General features: G+C 40.3%; 1 protein-coding gene across 5 annotated transcripts in view; it reads left to right on the top strand.

The window, feature by feature from the left end:
* The first annotated feature begins 172 nt into the window (after window positions 1-172).
* nsun6 (NOP2/Sun RNA methyltransferase 6) overlaps window positions 173-17,995 on the top strand; it is a 76,054-nt gene continuing 58,231 nt past the window's right edge. Inside the window, exons 1-9 of one of the 5 annotated variants that reach the window (XM_085987850.1) lie at window positions 173-363; window positions 3,439-3,566; window positions 6,161-6,274; window positions 6,794-6,949; window positions 10,703-10,791; window positions 11,043-11,159; window positions 11,710-11,819; window positions 13,045-13,198; window positions 15,470-15,551. In XM_085987850.1, coding sequence (XP_085843976.1) covers window positions 6,197-6,274; window positions 6,794-6,949; window positions 10,703-10,791; window positions 11,043-11,159; window positions 11,710-11,819; window positions 13,045-13,198; window positions 15,470-15,551 — 786 coding nt within the window. In that variant the 5' untranslated portion in view covers window positions 173-363; window positions 3,439-3,566; window positions 6,161-6,196. Of the gene's footprint in view, window positions 364-3,435; window positions 3,567-6,160; window positions 6,275-6,793; window positions 6,950-10,702; window positions 10,792-11,042; window positions 11,160-11,709; window positions 11,820-13,044; window positions 13,199-15,469; window positions 15,552-17,995 lie in introns of all 5 variants that reach the window. The other 4 variants (XM_085987847.1, XM_085987845.1, XM_085987848.1 and 1 more) reach the window with 4 other exon arrangements.

Genomic DNA, 17,995 nt, shown 5'->3' on the forward strand with positions numbered 1-17,995 from the left:
GAAGTGAATTCGGCGCTGTCGGAATCTCCTGAAGTCTGATTGGAGGGTGGGAATTGCATCACTTGATTGACACCTGAGTGACTGGTTCAAGGGGTGAGAATTTATCGCGTTGACCAATAGGGGAGGTGGTGGGCGGGGCTGTTTTGCCGGACGGCGTGAGGTAATAGCTCGCGGGGCAATGGGGCGTGTGCGTGGGTTTAAATGTTTACCGGGGGAAGTTCAGGAGCGGCCCCTGGGCCCTGTGATCTACCGCGCTTTCCAGGTATTTGGCTCCTGTGGTGGGTAACGAAGCCTCCTGCAGCGGCTCCGTAGGGTAAAATGCGGATTCTGATTTCGAAGTTATGGTTCATCATCACAGCACCCGTAAGTCCACGGCTGATAGGAATGAAAGTCATGGGGAAGAGGAGTCACTTCAGTGAGACTGAGGGGACAGACTGATTCGTTTTTTTTTTACGTCTACTTTAGAGGTTTTTAAATATGGGTTCTGGTTTAGTGAGTGACTCTTGGGATCTGGCAGCGGCGGGGAGAAGGGTGGCCCGTGCTGCGAGTATTGGGGGTGTAGAGTGCCAGCAGGTGACCACTGGAGAGGGTGCCAGGGTCTGGAGATTGGGGGATTATTTGAACGAGGTCTAGAATAGTAGGGGTGTGATCCTGAGTCTGGGAGCAGAAGGATGGAGATGGCTGGGAGCATTGGAGAGAGATACTGGGGTCTGGCAGTATTTTTTTTTGGGGGGGGGGGGTTGAGGTGACAGTTCTAATCGTGCTTGACTACTGGAATTTTTTGAGGATGTAACTGGTAAAATAGATAAGGGATGTGGTGTATTTGGACTTTCAGAAGGCTTTCGATAAGGTCCCGCATAAGAGATTAGCGTGTAAAGTTAAGGCACATGGGATTGCGGGCAAGGTACTGACTTGGATAGAGAACTGGTTGGCAGACAGAAAGCAAAGAGTTGGAATAAACAGGTCTTTTTCCGAATGGCAGGAAGTGACTAATGGGGTACCGCAGGGATCAGTCCTTGGACCCCAGCTATTCACAATATATATTAATGATGATCTAGACAAGGGAACTAGATGTAATATCTCCAAGTTTGCAGACGACACAAAGCTGGGTGGGTGTGTGTGCTGTGAGGAGGATGCCGAGAAACTCCAGGATGATTTGGACAGGTTTGGACAGGTTGGGTGATTGGGCAGAAGCATGGCAGATGCAATATAACGTGGATAAATGCGAGGTTATCCACTTTGGTGTCAAAAACAGGAAGGCAGATTATCTGAATGGCAATAGATTGGGAGAAGGGGAAGTGCAATGAGACCTGGGTGTCCTTGTGCACCAGTCGCTGAAGGTAAGCATGCAGGTGCAGCAGGCGGTTAAGAAGGCAAATGGTATGTTGGCCTTCGTAGCGAGAGGGTTTGAGTACAGGAACGAGGATGCCTTGCTGCAGTTGTACAGGGCCTTGGTGAGACCACATTACTTCCTCCAATTATTCACAAAGGAAGACATGAGCGACATATCCTAAGTAACATCAGTGATTTTGATATAAATGAGAGTTCTAATCAGGCTGGAAGGGTTCAAATAAATAAATCCGTATGGATAGATAATGGGCTTGATTACCGTTTGTTATTCTTGCACTTGCATATAGACTTTCTATGGGCTTTTGCACTGCAAGGTTCTCTCGGCCAACTATCCAAAAAGTGCGGTGCCCTCTACAGAACATCTGGGACCTGTGTGAATGTGGCAAGCAACTGTGTATCTCCTTAACAAATCAGATTGAAGTACCGTTAATGAGCAGCGCAGTCTGAACCAGGAAGTGCCAGTTACAATATTGAATTCAATGTCTAATCGGGTACAGAAAGCAAAAGATTGGATTAAGTGAGATTAAAGAAACAAAAAAAGTTTAAAAAAATTAAAATCTGTTAAAGTTGTTAAAGTTAATTTTCAGTGCCAGAGAGGTTGTTTGGCAGTAATTAAGACTTATTACGCTGTTAAAAGGGTACTTACACTGGAATGGACAAGCCCAAACTTTTTTTCTGATGAGTTTAGTGTGTATCTATCAGCTAAGTACAGCAACTTCACGCTGCTCCATGTATTTCAATGGTGAGTCTCTCGGCGAGATACAGTTACTGCGCAGCTTCTGGAAGCGCAAGGCATCTCGGACAGCAACTTCCTGATTTATGCATGTGGGGTCACTGGAAGTTGTTGTCCAATTTACGCACTAATAATGGTGAGCACTATTAGCCTCGCCATTATTTCTACTGCAAAACCGGCCCATTATTTATGCCAGAGTACTGAGAAAGACCAGGGGAATGATTTATGAGGCAATGACAATCATTGAGGGAGTCACTGAACACCGGGGAGGTACCAGTAGATTGGAAACAGGCTAAGGTGGTGCCCATAAAAGGGAGACCGTAAACTCCGGCAACTCCAGATCCATTAGTATAACTTCCATCCTGTGTAAAATAATGGAGCCGCTTATCAGGAGTAAACTTGAAGATTGTCTATACAATAATCTCGTAAGCAGTCAGCATAGATTCAGAAGGAGAAGATCCTGCTTGACCAAACTCCTAGACAATTTCGAAGAAGTACCAACCCAAGTTAACTGGAAAGCCCTTTGACGTAGTGTACCTAGATTTCCAAAAGGCATTTGACAAAGGAAAAGACAAAACAAAGCTGTGGGGATTCAGTGTAAACCTTGGGAATGGATAAGAAATTGGCTGAAGGGTAGATAACGAGTATTCATTGAGGAGTTATGTCAGATTGGGGAAGAGGGTGTTGGGTGAAGTATTAAGTGGAATGCCATTGAGCTTGAGGGGCCACTACTTTGCATTTACCTAAATGAATTGGATTCTGAAACCCAAATGCGAATGGTAAAATTTACAGGTACTAAATGGAGGGGCAGTGGAATCGGAGGAGGCAGCTCAGAAGTTACATCATGAGTTGGATATATAAAATATATAAGTCGGCAGAGCAATGGCGAATGACATTTAATACAGAAGTGTAAAGTACTGCACATAGGAAGAAAAAAGAAAATAAGGCATGTACTTGAAGCTCAGCATGTCCAACCAATGTAGTGCAGCAATCAAAGGCAATAGAACATTGAACTCCATAGTTAAAACAGTAGAATACAAGTCAGAGGAAGTCATGACCAAACAGTAAGTGTTCTGATTAAATCATGTCTTAATGCTGCATATGGTTCTGGTCGCCAAGATGCGAAGGAGAAATTTCAGCATCAGAGGCAGTGTTAGAGAAAAGTCATGAGGCTGAGCTAAGGTGTCAAGGGCCTGAGTTACAAGGAAAGATGAGAAACTTGTACTTTACAGCCTGGAAAGGAGATGCCTGAGAGGTGATCTTACAGCTTTTTATCTTTTATAATATTGTTTTGCATCTTTATCAACTTATGACATGTGTATGCTGTCATATTTTTCTTAATGTTTTACTAGTAGATCTCCTGCTCATTGCTCGCGGTGCTGCGTTTCCCTACGTTACAACAGTGACTACAATTCAGAAGAAATTCGTTGACTGTAAAGCGCTTTGGGACATCTTGAGGTTGTGAAAGGCACTATATATACAGGTTCTTCCTTCTGATTTTCTAGAATTGCATATTAATAAATAGGAAATCTGATTTACTGATATAAGAACTTCTTAACTCTCATTCACTTGTGTAGAAATTTCTTAGAAAGAGAAGTAACCATCACATTGTTCAAAACATATTTTTTTAAAATCACTCTGCCTGTTGACTACACCCAGGTTGAAAATACAATCTGTAACATAGTTATTATTTAAAAAATTGCAAACAAAATTTGAATAATGCATAAAATTGCCCAACTCCGATCAGAAATACATCTATTAAGTGTTGCTAAAGCAGAACCTCTTGTGGGCTTGTGGGTTGGGCTTCCCCGAATCATTGTAACAGGTAACTGACCTGAACATACTCTCTGTCAAGTTTTTCTCCCCCCGCCTCCATCCATCCCTTTCCCTGATGCATTCAGCCCAAACTTAGCTGCCACACACTACAAAGTAATTCTTACCAATCAGCCCATTGCTGGCAATCAGGCCCCTCCTTGCGACATTTCCAGGCAGTGAGCCCAAGTCTAGATCTGATGCCAGTTTTTTTCAGTATTTGAGCTTCAATACTGTATGTGTGTGAAACAATAAATATATATTCTGTATTGGAACAGTGCAGACTTCCTCTGTGATGCTTCTGGTTTCATTGAAGTATATCTTTAGTGAGTGATTGTAGTCTTGGTTTATTGCCTGTTGGCTTTCACTTTCTTCTAGCTAACACCTTGCACACACTTAAATTATAAACTAATTTTTTTTGCACTTCTACAGATTTAGGATACTAAGTTATCTGTTTGATTACACTTTTCATTATGCACTTCCATCTATTCTTCACATTTCACTTTTTACGATTTTTCACCTGCGCTGCTGCTCAAACTTTCTGAAAACTAAGATTAAAAACTTCCTGTTGAAGTTCTCTTAAACTTTTCAGAACCACCAAAATTCTACTTTCAATTGTCTGAACAATCATTTATCACCTGTTAGCCCCTCACCATTGTCTCTGGGTTCAGTCTGTCAATGATTAAATTCCGTGTTCAGAGGGACCTCGGTGTTCTTGTACATGAATCACTGAAAGTTAACATGCAGGTACAGCAAGCAAATGGTATGTTGGCCTTTATTACAAGAGGATAAGAGTAAAGATGTCTTACTGCAATTATATAGGGCCCTGGTGAGACGACACCTGGACTATTGTGTACAGTTTTGGTCTCCTTACCTAAGAAAGGATATACTTGCCATAGAGGGAGTGCAACAAAGGTTCACCAGACTGGTTCCTGGGATGGGTTGATTGTCCTATGAGTAGACTAGGCCTATATTTTCTAGAGTTTAGAAGAATGACAGGGTAGATGCAGGGAGGATGTTTCCCCTGGCTGGGGAGTCTAGAACTAGGGGTCAGAATAAGGGGTCGGCCATTTAGGACTGAGATGAGGAGAAATTGCTTCATAGAGTCATAACAGCACAGAAGGAGGCCATTTGGCCCATCGAGTCCGTGCCAGCTCTCTGTAGAGCAATCCAGTCAGTCCCATTCCCCCACTCTATCCCCGTTGCCCTGCAAGTTTATTTCCCTCAAGTGCCTATCCAGTCCCCCCTTGAAAACATTGAGTGTCTCCGCTTCCACCACTACCATCGGCAGCGAGTTTCAGGTCCTCACCACTCGCTGTGTAAAAAAGTTTTTCTTCCCTCCCCCCTGTATCTCTTGCCTAAAATTTTAAATCTGTGTCCCCTAGTCCTTGTACCATCAACTAGTGGGAACAGCCTTTCCCCGTCTAGCCTATCCAAACCCGTCATAATCTTGTACACCTCTATCAAATCACCCCTCAACCTCCTTTGCTCCAATGAAAACAAATCCAGCTTCTCCAACCTGTCCTTATAGCTAAGATCCCCCATCCCCGCAACCATTCTGGTAAATTTCCTCTGCACCCTCTCAAGGGCCTTCACATTCTTCCTAAAGTGGTGACCAGAACTGGACGCAATACTCCAGTTGTGGTCTAACCAGCGCTTTATAAAGGTTTCAGCATAACTTCTCTACTTTTGTACTCAATACCTCTATTTATGAAACCCAAGATCCCATATGCTTTGCTAACCACTCTCTCAATATGTCACTCAGAGGGTGGTGAACCTTTGGAATTCTCTACCCTAGAGGGCTGTGGAGGCTCAGTCGTTGAGTATATTCAAGACAGAGATCGATAAATTTTTGAATATTAAGGGAATCAAGGGATATGGGGATAGTGCAGGAAAGTGGAGTTGAGGTAGAAGATCAGCCACGATCTTATTGAATGGTGGAGCAGGCTTGAAGGGTCAAATGGCCTACTCCTGCTCCTATTTCTTATGGTCTTATTTGACCCACTCAACTATATCCATAAATACTGGTCTGTGTGACCAAATTGTTCTCATCGGACACATACAATTAATCAAAAATAAAAACCAGATACATGTTAAGACTTCGGCATCTCTGACATAAGCCAGTATCTTTTTTAGCATCAACAGGTTAGATGGCACCACCATACTCGGGTACTAACACTATTCAGTGAAATTAATCCTGTGTTCTTGAATATGCTACAGATTTTTGTGCAGATATGACCTGTTGTGTTTATCATTTTATTTCAGTGAACTTTGGATTGTAAAATTACTGAATAAACAGAAATGCTCTCTGTGTTCCCCAAAATTGCCCTGAAGCCTGAGGTGGAGGCGTATCTCCAAAGTGTTTTTAAAAATAAAGAGGTAATGAATTATTCAAGTTAAAGTGGCATTTAGAAAAAGTATACTAGAAAAAAACTATTAATTGTGAATGAATAAATAGTGCTCAGGTTCAATGGCACAAACCACTATGCAAATACTTATACAGTAGCAATTGCAGAAGTTCTTGGCAACACAAAATGCTATGAACAAATTAGAACCAAAGTATTCAGAATCATTTTAATGAAATTTTTAACAGTAACTTCATTCTTAGATTTCTTTAATCCAAGGTTATTTACAGAACAAAACAAGAAAAGTAAGACATGGTTGAATTTTTGCTGTTAAGTTCACAACTTCTATTCATTGAATATGACCTTTCTCTAAACATTATTAACTGTTTGAAAATACTGAAAATTTAATCGTATGGAGACTTGCAGTATTTATAATTCCAAGCATATTAAGTTTTATAGTTGCTTATTTGATACAGCCAAAAGACATGACTTTACTGCACTGTTTAATTGTGTTTTTTTAAAGTTTTTTAAAGAATAAATGTTTTATTTTTAGCTTTTGACAACTTTGGGTTCTGAGCAGACCGAGTTCAGGTTTCAAGCCCTGTTAAGCCGTTTGTCGCATCCTCCAGCTTTCACAAGCATCAGAGTCAATACTTGCTTGGCCTCCACTGATCATGTTAAAAAGCTATTGACTGAAGAGGTCCAGAAGGTGTGATCCAGTTCAGTTTGTTAATATTTTTAATGTTTTAAGTTCTAATGTGACATCACCTGGCTAACAAGGTCTTGTTGGCCCCTTAATGTATTTAATTCAGACAAAAATTATGCACATATAAATTAACGACCAGCTGAATTTAAATCACAATGTGCGGATCAGAACAAGGCCATATTTAATTAATTTAATTTAAAAGTTACCAGCAAGTTTTTTTTAAAGCCGTTGAATCACGATTATTTCTGCTTATTGAAGTACTTCTACCATTTTACTTTACTGTGACAAATAGTAAAAAAAAACTTAGGTGGGAAGTAATTAGACTCCAAAACTGTTTTAAAAAGGACTAGCATTCAATATATTTCAATTTTTTTTTTAGTAATCATGTAGTTATAAATAAAGTCTACTGGTTTTACCAGAACTGTATACAATAGTGATTTGATGGTGAACCACTGGCATTGTTTGTCACAGGATGGTGGATGTAAATTCTGTCCAATTCCCCAAGCAAGTCTCAGCCTGTCTGCACGCATTCTAATCAGTTGTGAGCACCAGCAAGAAGTGAAATCGGAGGGAGTGTTGACACACACTGATGTAGTATACCTTGCTAGCTGCATCGGAGACTGAGAAATTACTTGTCTGTACTTTAGAAAATTGGGAATGACTGAAAATTATCAATATGATGTTTGCTGCACTGGAAGTGATTGCCTGCTAATACATTTTTATAACTGTCATCGATGAACTGCGTCTGCCTAAAAGTGGGTAATGTTGAAAAACTGCAAGTCAAAATCCAACTCATTTGTTCACAATTACATGCATATTTAATTAAAACTACTAATATGGTTAAAGAAGGGAGAAAGAAGCACTTTGTTTTTTTGCAAAACAGTCAAACCTTTGCACAGTTTTGACTTTTTATTCGTTCATGGGATGTGGGCATCGTTGGCAAGGCCAGCATTTATTGCCCATCCCTAATTGCCCTTGAGAAGGTGGTGGTGAGCCGCCTTCTTGAACCGCTGCAGTCCGTGTGGTGAAGGTACTCCCACAGTGCTGTTAGGGAGGGAGTTCCAGGATTTTAACCCAGCGATGATGAAGGATCGGCGATATACTTCTAAGTCAGGATGATGTGTGACTTGGAGGGGAACTTGGAGGTGGTAGTGTTCCCATGTGCCTGCTGCCCTTGTCCTTCTAGGTGGAAAAGGTAGCAAGATTGGGAGGTGCTGCTGAAGAAGCCTTGGTGAGTTGCTGCAGTGCATCTTGTAGATGGTACTCACAGCTTTCTGGGATTTTCTCAAATGAGATTTTTTTTTTTTTTAAATGCATTGGTTGCAAGCTTTTGAAATAAATGACAAAACTGGGATTAATTATTATTACTAAATCGTTATGGCTGAAAAATTATAAACGTTCATTTTCAGTATGTATCCGTGTCAGTCAGGAATATCAATAGATTGAACGGCCTGAAATTTGCCTGGAAGCACATTGTACCCTCACAGAACACCAGCTATTCTGTTTTGCAGGGAGATTTTGGGGAAAAAAAGAATTGTCTGTAATGTGAAGCTTTATTTGAATGTATTCTACCATGAAATGAATTCTGAGACTTTAGTATAATGCCTGCTTAACTGCTGTTTCTGTGTTGGAATAGCAGAGGCTATCAACTATGCTAACTGGGTATTTTTGCAGTTAAATAACCTCCTGTACATTACATTTTGATCCACTTGCAAATAAGAAATCTTTTGAGATATGAAGGGTCAAGATCATGAGCCGGTGGAGTGATTCTGGAAATTCATGGTGGGATGGGGATGTATTGGAGATCATGGAATCATACAGCACAGAACGAGGCCATTCAGCTCATCGTGCCTATGCCGGCTCTTGAAAGAGCTACCCAATTAGCCCACTCCCCTGTCTGTTTTCCCCCCAATATCCCTGCAGTTTATTCCTTTTCAAGTATATATACAATTTCTGTATGTATATGAGGGCAACTGGAAAGTGAGAATAAGGCAGAAGTGAGGATAACTAAAGCAGTCTGGACCAGTTTAGATTAGTTGCTTTTTTTTTAGCTTAAACAATTGGTCGACTACACTACATTTAGTGATAAACAGACTCCAGCTTTCTCATAGTAATTAATTTGCCCAAATTACAAATCTTAAATTAAGTTTTTAAAAAAAGTCTTATTTGACATTTTCAGAGCATAATTTAATGCTGTATTTAAGCAGCAAGAAGCAATTTCTGTTTGAGAATTCCATTGTTGTGAAATATGCCTTGTTTATATTGTAGAGACAGCATAATGGGTAAACAAACTCAAGGTGTATATTTTAAAGTTGTAATTTTCAGTAATTTTGTTTTGGTACCTATACCTTTACCAGCTGGAAGATATCGACATGGCTGTAAGCCAAACAAACTGCACTGCTGGCCTAGACAGCTGGGTTGAGGTGATCAGCCTACTGATGAGCAGGTAGCCTGTACTTCCAGCAGCAATACCTGTGTTGTCACTGGCTGCTGCTGCTGCCTCGAGACGTTGTGAAACTCAGCTTTTTAGCTGGATCTTTTAGCTCTGGAGACAACAATGCCACCTCATACACTTTAAACCCTGTAAGTTATACGTGGTATAAATTAATCATGTGCTAGTAATTATTTCGAGGGGGCAAGCAAGGAATGAGATTATATAAATTAAATAGAAAGATGCCGAAAGGAACAGAACAACCTATACATTTATAATTCCTTGAAAGTATGCATGCAGATAGATAAAGTCATAAAAACGCCAGTAGCATTTTGGATTTTATATATAGGGGCAAACAGTACAAGACCAAAGAGATAATGATAAATGGGATCAGACAATGGTCAGGCCACAGTTAGAGAACTGTGTTCAGTTTTGGGTGCCCCATTATAGAATTAACATTATGCTCTCTGTCTTTAGATTTACCAGGATGATACCAGTTATGGGTAGCTATGAGGAGAGACTTGAGATGCAAGAGCACTGGAGCAGAGACGGCTGAGAAGAGATTTAATAGAGCTTTTTAAAATTCTGAAGGTTTTTTATAGTGTGAATCAGGAAAGACAATTTCCTCCGATTGGGAAGCCAATGATGAGGAGTCACCAATTTAAAATCTCGACTAAAAGTGTGGAGAGAGGTTAGGTGAAATTTCTTGAAACCGAAAGCTATTACAGCTTGAAATGCTTTGCCACAGGGAATAGTTGAGGCAGCGTTCAGAGTTTTTATGGGCCAAATGGCTGCCTCCTGTGTTGTAAACTTGCATGATTGTATAGTATAGTTCAAATCAAGTGGAAAAGTAAGGAATCTTCATTTTTCTTAAATGTTAATGGTTTTTAAACTAAACTGCTTCTGTTTCAGGATGTTGCAGGCTAAAGTTTGGAAGCATTGTAGAGAATTTTATATCCAAGCAGCTGTTAGCGTAAATCTGACAGATGTATTACACTGTACCGTACTTCAGAAGTAGGGAACATGCAGCAATATATGAAATGCTATCAATACTGAGCTATTGAGCATAAGAAGCCAAAAGCAGAGAGCAAGTTTTTAGAAGCAACAGATCATACCTTACAAGCATGCTGGGATTCTTTTGAAGAGGTAACTAAATTAGTAGAAGCAGGGGTATTTGAGGATAATTTATTCACATTTTCAGAAGATATTCAAAGTTCTACGTGACTTTTCCTACATTATATGTATTTCTAAAGTTAAAAATGTTTTGGGGATTTTGACGTTTGACTATTACTAAGTTACAGCCTTTTGTATTACTTCTTTTACAGCAGTTTAAAGGATGGCCTGTAAGTGATATTCCAGTGTTCGAGCACCCAAAGCTTCCAGATGTTCTTCTAATTCCTGTTATTGGTCCTAGGTATGTATATTATGATTATATAAGCATCTCAATTATCAAGATAGGCTAAAAGAATTGGGACTCTACACTTTAGAGAAGTGCAGACTTAGAGGTAATCTGATTAAGGTTTATAAGATAATGAAGGGAATAGATTGTGTTCCAGTTGACAGTTTGTTTCAAATAAATAGGTTAGGGAGGATCAGGGGTCACAGATTTAAGTTGTATAAGGCTAGATCTAGGTTAGATGTCAGGAAGTGGTTCTTTTCCCAGAGAATAGTGGACCTCTGGAACAGGCTGCCGTCTCGCGCGATGGATGCTGATTTGCTGAATTCCTTCAGGCGCGAGCTGGACCGGTTTCTGGCTGGGGCGGAGATCACGTCTTACAGAAGGTAGATACTGCAGTGAATTCAGGGCCAGTGTGATCTCCTGGACGAGTTTCAAGATTGCCTAGATGGGTCAGAGAGAAATTTCCCAGATTTTTCCCCCCAAATTGGCCTGGGTTTTAAAAAAATTTTTGTCTCTCCCAAGCGATTACATGGTTTCAGGCAGGGTGGTGTGTTGTGATACACAAGCTAACAAGCTATCACAATTGTGTGCGACAGGCTCGATGGACCAGAGGGTCTTTACCTGTCTGTCATTATTTGTATGTTTGTATTTATAGAAAGGTATTTGCTATCTGATGTCCATTGGCATTGTTCATGGTGACTCCCTTCCCCCCCCCTTTTCTCGCTTCCTCCTCCCCCCCCCTTCTCGCTTCCTCCTTCCCCCCCCTTTATCGCTCCCCCCTCCCTTTCTCGCTCCCCCCTTTCTTGCTTCCCCTCCCCCCCCTTTCTCGCTTCCCCTCCCTTCCCCCCTCCTTTCCACTCCCCTCTCTGATTTATTTTCCAATGCCATTTTCATTCGAGAACTTTATTTGAGAAGTGTATTTCCTGGTTCCAGGGTAAATCTGCAGAGACACTCCTTTGAAGTGATTGTAGGAGCTCAGTGTGGGAATGCTGTACTTCGTGGAGCACATGTTTTTATTCCTGGCATTCTGTCAACTCCAAAACGTGAGTGGTGTTGTTTGTTTCTCCCTCTGATTGTTTATTCCATCTTGCTCCTCCTCTCTGAAGGCAATGATTCATGCTGGAGTGCATGTACAGGCTAGCTCCTTGGTACCTCACCTAAAGCGAGTGCCATTGGAACGTTCAATTTTGGGGAGCATTACAGCTGATCCTGGGCTTAATCTGGTATCTGTGCCCACCTTTGCAGCAGCAGCCATCGAATAGAATCGGGAGCAGGAATAGCGGCCAGTTTCTGCAGCCTGGGAGTGGCAAAGCTAATTTTAGTGACCCCACTGCCATTCCGAGTGATATTGGTAACTACGCACAGGTTTAGAGGTTTAACCTGCAATCTTTCTAGACTGTATGGCTCAGAACCATACCACATGGTGTATTTACCCATTTAGCTATCAGATGTCACTCGGTTAGAGCTACTTGTTGATGAGCCTAAAATGTTGAAGTTGTAATATGCCATTTTGCTTGCCTATACTGTATCGCCCATTTTGGTTAACACTAACCAAAGTAAAACCCAAACCATTGAAGATTTTTGCAAGTTTTAGTTACAGTATCTAATTTCAAATTAAAAGTTAGCACCAATTAAAAGCAAAAGGCAATAGAACAATCTGTAAAAATTCAAATTAGATCAATGAATTTCTAGCATTTTGTACACTACTATGTAGCTCTAATATGCTCATAAAATGGATAATTGGATATATCAAATTTTAGATGATTTCGAGGGAGTTCTCTCTCTCCCCTTCCTCCTCTCACTTTCCCGCCCCCCCCCCTCCTCAGTCAGGTGTTCACCAAGGAGAGCGGGAAATGTTTGGGCGAACCAACAGGCCTTCTCTCTTACTCAAGGTTTTCACTTATGTAACTTTAAAATTAGTGGTATTTTAAATGGGTTACTGCCAATTGGAAAACCAAGGTTCTAATGTTCTGTTACAGAGTGAAATAAATCTGGCAGAGGGTTGTCCATTTCACTCTTCCAATAACCATTTAAGGAATAATTGCTGTCTTCAAACAATGTAACTTCATATATTGGTACCATGAATCTATGTGTGATCTAACCATCACTTGGTAGTTAATTGAATGATATTCTTTAACTGTGTTTTTCTATCACCCACTAAAATCTAATGTTCGAACCGTAATCCTAGGTTTTACATTGTATTTTTCACTTATTTGTCCAGAAAGTAGATATACAATACAAAATTAACGTTCTCTCTTTTTGTTTCAGTAATGAAAGCTGGTGATATAGTTTCTGTATATTCAGATATTTTTGGCAAATGTAAAAGGGGTGCAAAAGAATTTACGGGATCAAAAACATTTGTAGGGAATGGAATTGCTGAAGTAAGTCGCAATGAAATATTTTGCTCAAACAGCACTTTAAGGTAAATATTTTGCACATATTGTGTGGTTTTATATGTGGTTGCTTTATTAATTCCAAAATAAATATTTTGTGTATTGAGCCGGAACCAAAATTCGTACTAACCTCTCTTGATGCTTCTTAATTATAGCAAGTGCTACAGTCTTTAAACGTTCCATGTTCTGACTGTCCTTGCATAAGTTTTGTAACATGCCCAACAAACAGATCCGAGATTTGGGACAGATGCATGTTCAGTGAATTGTTTGAAGAGTTTGTTTCATGTTAACTATTTTTTTTTAAATTGGAGTGTCCTGCATAGAAATAGGATCATAGGAACAGGAGAAGGCCATTCAGCCCCTTGAGCCTGTTCCACCATTCAATTTGATCATGGCTGATCTATATCGCAACTCCATCTACCTGCCTTGGTTCCGTAACCTTTAACACAGATCTATCAATCTAATTTTTGAAATTTTCAATTGACCTAACCTCAGCAGCTTTTTGGTGGAAAGTTTTCCAGATTTTCACTACCCTTTGTGTGAAGAAGTGCTTCCTGACATCACTCCTGAATGGCCAAGCTCTAACTTTAAGGTTATGCCCCTTTGCTCTGGACTCCCCCACTAGGGGAAATTGTTTCAATCTATCTACCTTATCAACTCCATTAATCATCTTAATCACCCCAATTAGATCGCCCCTTAATCTTCTATACTCAAGGGAATATGAGCCTTGTCTATGCAACCAGTCTTCATAATTTTTCTGTTGTTATTTCAGATTTCCAGCATCCGCAGTATTTTGCTATTGTATTAGCTAATGGAATGTTGGCTTTTATGTCAAGGGGACTGGAATACAAAGGCATGGATGCTATGTTACAGTTATACAAAGCTCTGGTTAGACTCCATTTAGAGTACTGCGTTTAGTTCTGGGCACCACAGCTCAGGAGGATATTTTGGCCTTTGAGGAGGTGCAGTGCAGATTCACCAGAATGATACCAATGATAACAGAGTTAACGTTTCAGGTCTGGGACCCTTCATCAGAACTGGAAAAAGCTGGAGATGTAACAGATAATTGGATTTCAATCATGTTTTATACTGTATTAATAAGTTCATTTCTATTTAGTTCAAACTACAGATTTTTACAATTTAAATTGTTTCTGAAGATAAGGCATATTGTTTGTTGCACTTCTCTATTTTCCTCTATCCAGCTTCAGGTATCCCATTCAAATTTCTGTATGAAACAAAAAAGAATAAACAAACAAAAGCAGTCATTTGGAATGTAGGAAGACATTTTCAAGGAGCAGTAATTACTAGAGTCAAAATATCTGCAGCCTCTTTATGAATCACACTTACAACAAAGCCAGGGTTCTAGCTTGCAGCCTAAATACCAGTTCAACTCTGAGTGAATTCAACCATTGTTTACTTAACAGCAATTAGATTTTCTGGCTTTAAAAGGGCACAACTTTGACTTAGCAGCATAATAATACATTGTGCATTACATGACTTCAGATACACCTTTTGCGAAACAATCGCTTTTTTAGCTAAAGAAAGCCCGTTACTTAATGCTGGATGTTCCTCACCTAGAGCCTGAAACTTATGAACTTTTCTAATACAAATCTTCCCCAAACAACAATTAAACACCAGAAGTTGTGTTTACTTAAGAACAATTTGAATCTCTTAGTTTTAAACAACAACAACTTGTATTTATATAGTGCCTTTAACTAGTAAAATGTCCCAAGGCGCTTCACAGGAGTATTATAAGACAAAAAAAATTGACACCGAGTCACATAAGGAGAAATTAGGGCAGGTGACCAAAAGCTTGGTAAAAGAGGTTTTAAGGAGCGTCTTAAAGGAGGAAAGAGAGGTGGAGAGATACTTCTGTACCTTAGTAGTAGAATAATACATTGTCCATTATGGTGTTTAACATTACTACCCTTATGAAATAACATATTATCTGACTTACTGTGAGCAGTGTCATTGGAAATCTGTGAGTAGAAGTAATGGTTCAGACCAGTAGATTATATTCACTAAACAGAAAATTCTCAGGAATAAATAGTTGGTAGAGCAATTCTAGAACTTAGTAAATGTTGCTAAGTTTACCACAGAGTGGAGAGCACATTGAAAACAAAACATAGAACGTATGAAGCTTGTATCTTGATTCCAAATATTGATACAATATCACTAATATTTGGACATCTAATGAAATAATGCTATTAAAATCCTTAGAAATTAGAATTGTGACGTGTGTGTGTGTGTCTGTGTATAATTTCTTTTAAAAATTGCACATGCTGTTTATTCATTCTCAGGGGTGTGGGAGTCAGAATGACAGAGCCAGTCTACATCAGTCCATCATTTGACAACCTCTTGTCTAGTTTTGTGTTTTTACAGGTAAGCCTGAACTCTGCTATATCTTGAAATAACAGATGCAACATTGGTTCAGGGTTTTCCATACAGTCTCTGTTCCACTCTGGATGAGTGGGATTGACAATTGTTCACTTTGTTCCATTCCAATATTAAAGTCTGCTTCTGCTGGTTTTTCTGGCAGTGTGTATGTGCTGCATTCTGTTTACAAAATATTTAACATTTCAACAGTTGTATTCATTTAATAGTAACTGTAAGGAAGGCAAGGGATACATAACCGTTGTTACCTTGGACATCTCCCTATTGACACCTTTGACAGAAAAGGATGACAATCAGTGCTCTTGTGGCCTCATGTCAAATATCAACTGAGTGATTCTCTGAAATCCAAAGTAGCTGTTTCCTGTGGAGAAGAGGAAATATCATCTACAAGTTTTTACATACCTAGTAAGGAAAATTTCAATTGACAACTACATAAGAGTTGTACAGAGACAATATAAAATCCTGCACCAACAGATTGATTTGTAAGCACCAAGTAAAGCGAATGTTGAACCCACCCTCTCTCAAAAGGAAGGAATCCTGTTGAAATTGATTGCATTCTAGAAAGGTACACATATGAGAACATGGGTACAGCAGATGTCACTTTGTGCTTGGGGAAATTCTATTACTATAAAGGTGGACACTGCTCTTGTGTTGATAAGTAGTGTCCGTAGCAAAGGTTATGTACTGGCCAACACTAGCAACAAATAAACATCAGTCATTATTTAATGTGTTGATGTGCAGCCGAATTAGTCAATGCTACAAATGTTTTGAAATGCAGCCTGAAAAGACCCTGTGGCATAGAAGTTGAGGGCAGTGGTGACATTAGCAGAAACTGGCACCAGGGTTCCTCTGGTGAATTTGGGCTCCAGGTCTAGGGCAAGTATGTGGCACCATTCACCAGTGAGAAACAACCTTAAGCATTACTGCTCAGGTTGAAATCAGACCTTGCTATATTAATATATATGCGAATGTGTGGGTACCTGCAAAAGAAAGGTATTTATATAGCGCCTTTCACAACCTCAGGACGTCCTAAAGCGCTTTACAACCAAATAAGTACTTTTTGAAGTGTAGTCTATTGTAATGTAGAAAACACGAAAGCTAATTTGCGCACAGCAAGGTCCCACAAACAGCATGAGATAAGTGACCTGATAATCTGTTTTAATGATGGTTGTTTGATGGATAACTGTTGGCCGGAACACCGTCGAGAACTCTCCTCTGCTCTTCTTTGAATAGTGCCACGGGATCTCTTATGTCCACCTGAGAGAGCAGATGGGGCCTTGAAAGACGGCACCTCTGACAGTGCACCACTCCCTCATTACTGCACTGAAGTGCCAGCCTGGATTTTGTGCTCAAGTCTCTGGAGTGGGACCTGAATCCACAACCTTCTGACTCATGCCAGATGCTTCCTATGGTGCATTGGACTCTTTTCGTTCCTCCTCATTCTCCTCTTCTGCTAAATAGGGCAAATAGAAGGAAATCCCTAATGGATGCATCATTGACTCTTGTTAATGACTCGAAAGGAATTCCCAGAGTACAAGGAACAATGCTGCAAGTAGAAGCAAGGCTTGAATTAAAACGGAGGTTGGGTGCCTCGCCTGTAAAGGGGAGGCTGCAGCTCAGTGGCCATTGGCGAGTTCATTAATTGATAGCTGGGAAAAGCACATAAATACTGCAACGTTACACCTCATTTCTTGCCTCATGGAAAGGCTCTTGCTCACTCCATTTTGTGCACAGATTTAGGTGTCAGCAGTTAGCAGGTCATTTTTGAAATATCGGAAGCCACTCTCACCACATTGCTACTCACTATCACAACATTGAGGGATTGGCCCTCTCTTCTCCACTTCACCTGCCATCTACTACATCAGTATGGGTGCCACTTATACGACCTCACCTTGGTCCTCAGAATCGCACCAAGATGATCCCCACCAACCGTAGCAGCAGTAGCAACCACAACAGCAGCCTTCTCCTCAATGACCTGGTGCTCCACAAGAGAGAGGGGGTCAACACAGGGCAGCACCATGCCGGAGGCGATACCCCCCAACACAGGGTATACAGGCAGAGGATGAGTTTCAGGAATGAAAAATATGAGGTGGTGTGGCAGTATTAGTTAAGGAGAATGTTACAGTGCTGGAGAGAGAGGATGTTCTGGAGGGGTCAAGGACAGAATCTATTTAGTTAAAGTTAAGAAATAATAGAGGGGCCATTACACTATTGGGTGTATTCTATAGGCCACCAATTAGTGGGAAAAATATGGAGGAGCAAATTTGCAGAGAAATTAGAGAGATGCAAGAACTAGAGAGTAGTGATAATGGGGGACTTCAACTATCCTAATATAGACTGGGATAGTAATAATGTAAAGGGCAGAGAGGGTAATTAAAAGGTAATCCAAAAGTCTTCTATAGGCATATATTTAGTAAACGGGTAATAAGAGG

Source organism: Somniosus microcephalus, chromosome 5 (assembly GCF_052327205.1).
Source record: "Somniosus microcephalus isolate GS21.2 chromosome 5, FLI_Smic_1.0, whole genome shotgun sequence".
NCBI lineage: Eukaryota > Metazoa > Chordata > Chondrichthyes > Squaliformes > Somniosidae > Somniosus > Somniosus microcephalus.